We start from the raw sequence: 5,867 nt of genomic DNA, 5'->3' as shown, positions 1-5,867 counted from the left end.
AAACTGGTGCGTATCAGTAACGACCACAGTGTGGTTCCTGAAAGGAATGGGCATATATAGGGGGGATTGCTGTGGAAAATAGTTACATAAAACAAACATGGTTACAGGTCTGGCTTTTTTTTTTGTTTTGTTTTGTTTGTTTCTTTGTTTGTTTTGTTGGTTTTTTGAACAAACATGGTTACAGGTCTGGCTTTTTTTTTTTGTTTTGTTTTGTTTCTTTGTTTGTTTTGTTGGTTTTTCATTATTTTTTTTTTAGCCATTTCTCTCATAGGCTCAGGAACTGTTCTACAGCACAATGTTTTTCAATCATTTTTCATTTGTGGATTCACTTCCCACCACACCTTCTCCCTCTCCCCCATAGAGTTTAAGCTCTTATTTAATGATCTTTAGTCTACAAGAGGCTTGATTTTGTGGCCAGCTTAGAAGCAACTTTTGAATGTAGGTTAAAATATACCCTCTCTCTCCAAATGAAAACTTCAACCACATTGCTAACATAGGTGGCTTGAAGAGTATTGATCCGTAGGTAACTACTTGGAGTTTTTGTCATGGTATAGGAACTAGCCCGTGTTTTGATAGAGAATGATGTTTTTGGATGGCAAGTAATCAGGCTCTTGGGAAAACAAGGTAAACAAGGGGACCACACTGGGGAAAGCGGCTTTTCACAGCCCCTCAAAAAGTGCCGTGCTATTACACTTGTGATACTTTGAAGTTTATGATTGTGCTAAAGTCCTAGAGTGAAATGTCTTTTCAAAATTTTAGACCAAAGAGAAACACTAGAACATCAACAGGAAATAAAACATTTTTATTGAATATCTGTGTAATATGTATGTTATTTTAACGACAATTGGAAAACTCTACTGTGGGAAGTCACTACACAAAGTGAAACAAAATATAAACCACCTCATCAAAAATGAAGGTAAAATACGGCTAAAGTTGTCAGCTCGCGGGCCACGAGCGATATGGCAGGATAAAACACCCCAAACATTTCTACAAGATACAGAGAAAACCCACACAGAGAAACACTCAAGCAGGCAGTAAATATACACAAAGGCAACTAGGATCTTTCTACAGCATCAGATTCTAATACTTCACACAGCTTTGTCAGAAAGGTACATGTGGCTTCTTTGAGGATGAAAATGTCATCTTGGTCACATGGCAGGTTCAGTCTCTGAGAATCATCGTACCTTACAAACCAGTTCTACGGTGACGCTCCGTCTGGCAGTGTAGGAAGAGAAAGCATTAAGAATACCTTAACATAACGAGTCAGTCCCGGCAGTTTGAACCTGCAGCTATCCTGAATGAACAACTGGAAGTTGGAGACCATGAAGCTCTTATGCTGGAAAGCTGACTATCTACTTCTTCTCTTTGGTGGGGTTTGGTCCTTAAGGTTAAGATTTTAAAGTATTCCAGCTTGATGCTTTGCATGTATGCGCCTGTTTCTATCAGAAAAATGTCTCACTTGTGTTTTTTCCGTGTTTCATGTAAAAAAGAAAGAAAATGGGTGTTGCTATTCTCACTTTTGGAGGCGGGAAGAGATCCAGACTTTTATTCTACTCCTACTACTTTGCTGCATCTTTTACCCCCCATGTACTGAAAATGTTGGTGCTCAGCCATCACCGCACTGACCTCTCAGACTGCCAGACCTCTCCCAGAAGCAGAGCCTTGAGGGAGGCTGTGGAATTTAGTTTTCAGTACAGAGTTCTCCGATTACATTCATCTTTGTTCTTTGTTTTCAGGAATTTCTTTTGGAGACAACTGCTAAGCAGACATCTGGTAAGCTGAACCCCCCCCCCCCCCCCCCCCCCCAAAAGGAAAAGCATTTCCACATTTCTGGGGTAGTTTGCATTGCTGAAAATAATAATGAACTCTTCAAAGCATTATAAATATATTCACAGCTTGGAAAGATAAGCAAGGGGCCTCAAAGGACGGAACGTGAGATAGAAGTGATGCCCTAAATGACTTGATGAGATGGTACAAGCTGAGATGACGTGCTGGCTAGCCATAAGATGACTATCTACAGTAAAGCGGCGGGAGGGGGTAGAGGACGAGGGAGGTTGGAAATAATGTAGAGTATTGCACAGGGCTTGACAAAATGCTGCGTGGTCAACCCATTCAATATAGCATCCTTGTCCCCTGCATAGCTCTCCAGTTCTAAATTGGTCCGTAATAACTAGAACTGCTTGTGCTATGCGTTCCTTCGGCAGTGCAGTAGAAGGGAATGGCAGTATTCTTACAATATCACTACGGAATAAATTGATTGCTATCCACTGAGAAAAACTACATTTCTAAGCACACACGGCAGTCACAGTGATACACAGAGCAGTCTTTCAAGACTCTTATGGAATGACTAATAGCTTCATAATAGTGCCATTTACTACATAGTAACATTGAAAACATTTAAAAACTCCTCCTGAAACGAGCATCTAGTATACAGAAGAGGTTGCTTCAGTTTTCTAGAACTTGTTCTTTGTTTTCACTTTTTTTAAAGGACAAATTAAAACTTAAGTATAAATAGTATATAAAAGGTCACTAGCTGTTCTCTTTTGGCTTACTTTGAAGTGCATTTAGAACTATGGCTAAATTTTGTCATCTTCTGATGGGATTACAATACTGTCTGTTTACCATGAAACTATTTTGTATAATAAACTCACACGGCTGTGTCTAAAAAATATTCTGCATTCCTTCTAATCTGAGTTAGTATAATAAAATATTTTGTTACAAAGTTTAATGTGCAAACTCATTATAATGTGAAATCGTGGATGGAATTCACAGTATGCAAATTTTGTATAAAGGTGATACCGGAGAGCTCCTCTTGTTTTGCAATGGTCTTACTTTGTGTGTTTAGATGGAATCATTGCCTCCTATGGAACTGCTTCCTCAACTTTCAATCTAAAACCATTTCAGTCTGTTATGTGTTTGCTTTGGAATATATACACAAAAATTGTATCCTGGCTACGTCTCCTTGAGGTCAGCCACGGAGCTGCTCAGATCATGCTAAGTTGCCTGTGAAAGAAGTCTACCCAATTGGATTTGCCCCTCCAAGATTCACTGTGGACGCGTAGCGTGTTATTAGGATGGTCCAGTTGAAAGCTCAGATTTAAGTTGTCCTTTAAGATGTCAGTGTAACACTACTAGTGCCTTACAAGTTGGAATTTTTTTTCTGGAATGCAGACGATACAATAATTACCCTATAATATATTATCAGCTCTCCTATATCTCAGTCAATTTACATAATTTAAAATAGAACATCTTATTAAAAACATCTAGATATACACAGATTAGGAAACGCTTACAACATACAAATACACAAACTAGAAATAAATTCTCAGCATACTGGTGTATATATACAACTGTGTGATACAATAAATAATTTCTGTCATGCTCTATCTACACATCATATTGCTTAAAAGAAGAGTAGATCTGGGGGGGCAGTGGTGAAATGAAGCGCCTTTAGAGGGCTCTCTACATTTAAATCTGTGCAAATTAAAATGGGAATTGAAAAGTACAACTGATCTGTGTCAGGAACACATGGCTGGAAATGAAAGGACCCATATTACTGAGGTATTTACAGATACTGGCTAAAGAGCACTATGTGGGCAAATGCAGAAAGGCTTCTTCTTCTTCTTTTTCTTCTTCATAATTCAATTTAATTTAATTTACTTCTTGACTGCCAGCATGGCATCTACCTCCTCCTCAGGCTGTAAGGTGTGCCACTGTGCAATGGGCCGCCGAGGGTTGGCCAACATGTCTGACCAGTGCCGCAGCTCCGCTCCGGTGCTGTTGTAGCCCACAAAGACTTTCCCGATGGCATCGTTCTTGCCAATCTTGTCATAGTCCAAAACAGTCACAACAATTTGCACTTTCTACAAGGAGACAGAGAAAGACCAGTGAGCGTGACAGCAAGGGGAAGGTGGGCAGGGATAAATCTCGGGACAGACAATGACAATGGAGACTCCAGGTACATGACGAGGGTAAGCATGTTCTTTCGTTGGTATTGAAGAATCAGACTGCTAGAAGTCTGTAGGCCTAAAAGCGAGGTCTTTCTTAAGGTAAGCTAAGTCAAAAGTAGTGCAATTTAACGCATCATTATTGTTTAAGTAAGTAAGGAAAAATTAGGTAAAATTCAGAAACGGCTCTGCCCCAAGTTACTGTTTGCAATGTCATACTCTATTCCGTTAATTGCTTTTCTGCTTCTAAACAACTCTTACCCATCCATCCAGCATGCTAATCAGTTATTTTCAGATAAATTCAGAAGACGGCCCTTACAGTTGCTGTATACATATGTGCGTGTGGACTCATCTGTGTGAGCGTGTGCGTGCACACACCTAAGTATGCATATACTGTGTGTATTATATAAATTTATATAGGAGTCAAGGAAACCGGCTGCATGCTCAGGGGAGCTGGAAAGAAGTATAAACCCCACTGTCTCGGGGCTGTGACACGAGCCGGTGTTGGAGTGCCACTTCTGCTGTAGGAACGCGACCTCTGGCAAACGGGGTTAAACTATTCCCACAAAAGCTGCGCGAGCCCATCTGTCACAGCTCATAGACAATTTTCCATTCACTTAGACTGGGGCACACTGGGAGGTGATGTTCAAGCCAGGCATTTGCGTATGCGTTTGCGTGCAACATGCCCGCATTCCTCTCCATCAGGTCATTAATATTTGTCGAAAGAGCACAAACAGCTCGTCCTTCACTGGAGTGCTGTTCTTCCCCAACAGCACCTAAGACGTTAACAGCCTTGAGTTGATTTTACTAAACTGTAAACACTTCTCCTTAGGGAGCTTTATTTTTAAAGATGAACATACAGTTCTTTTCCCGACTCCTTTCTATCCCGTGGTAAACACACACAGCCCCTTATTCTAGTGCGAGTTTCCCAAATTGGAGGAAGAAATGCCATGAGACACATTTCTTCCAGAAAAACCTTTTGTTCTCAAGCATCAGGTTTTTAAATTTAAGGCTTTCAAATATATGTACAATCTGGATTTCTTTCTTACTAGAATGATTAATTTCAGTGTTTGCAATAGGATTATCTTTTAAAAGTCACCGACACTTTCAAGCGTATCTGCAAGACCAGACTCATGAGGTCTATTTTACAGAGTCCATTCCCTTACAAGATTGTAGAATTCACTGAGCCAGAGAAAGGGATGATTCCAACAGGCACTAAAGTATTTATGTAGTTGCTGATGACAAAAGTGTACATCAAACTCAAGACTCTCTCTCCCCAGAGCACTCACGATAAAAGGCAATATCCTGAAGCAAGTATTTCTAGACGCCAAAATGATGTTTCAGTGTTGCCGTTTGCAATATTCTCGCTTTTAATGTTGATGCTACCTCCCCAAATGAACATTTATGTTTTAGATGCATGGTACAATCACAGATATAAAAAGTAAGCATGAGACTGTTATTTTGTGGTACAAAAAAAAAGTTGCCTGCTGTACCTAGAAGCTTGGGGGCTAGTTACTATCGGATTTTTCTTTTTTTTTTTGGTGTTAATTACAAGACAACAATGAGCACTGGAAACAAAAGACCCTTTTCCTTGTTCTATAACGATGTAAGAACAGCTAAGTCAGATGATGAACTCTGAGATGATGTTCAACTCGTGGTCTCTGGCTTAAAACCTACGGAGAAATGTCAGCCTCTCTTTGTCTTTGTACCATACATTAAAGGAGCAGCTGCACTGCAAAACCCAACAGGTGCCAGTAGAAAGCACCACTTCTGCTAATAAATACTTGGATTAGCAGTTCCCTCATTGCGATTAGGCATCCTGTGGACTGAAAGGGCCCGGAGACGTTGCTAGCTATGGCAGCTATAGAATCATAGAATCACTTTGGTTGGAAAAGACCTTTGAGATCATCGAGTCCAACC

General features: G+C 40.2%; 1 protein-coding gene across 2 annotated transcripts in view; it reads right to left on the bottom strand.

Moving 5' to 3' along the window:
* Nucleotides 1-3,656: 3,656 nt before the first annotated feature.
* SYT1 (synaptotagmin 1) overlaps nt 3,657-5,867 on the bottom strand; it is a 134,962-nt gene continuing 132,751 nt past the window's right edge. For both annotated transcript variants that reach the window (XM_035901691.1, XM_009646285.2), the window contains exon 8: nt 3,657-3,863. In XM_035901691.1, coding sequence (XP_035757584.1) covers nt 3,657-3,863 — 207 coding nt within the window. The remainder of the gene's footprint in view (nt 3,864-5,867) is intronic.

This window comes from Egretta garzetta, unplaced genomic scaffold, assembly GCF_000687185.1.
Source record: "Egretta garzetta isolate BGI_Z169 unplaced genomic scaffold, ASM68718v1 scaffold68, whole genome shotgun sequence".
NCBI lineage: Eukaryota > Metazoa > Chordata > Aves > Pelecaniformes > Ardeidae > Egretta > Egretta garzetta.
The sequence above is the reverse complement of the archived record's forward strand: the minus strand, read 5'-3'. Positions and strand labels throughout refer to the sequence as shown.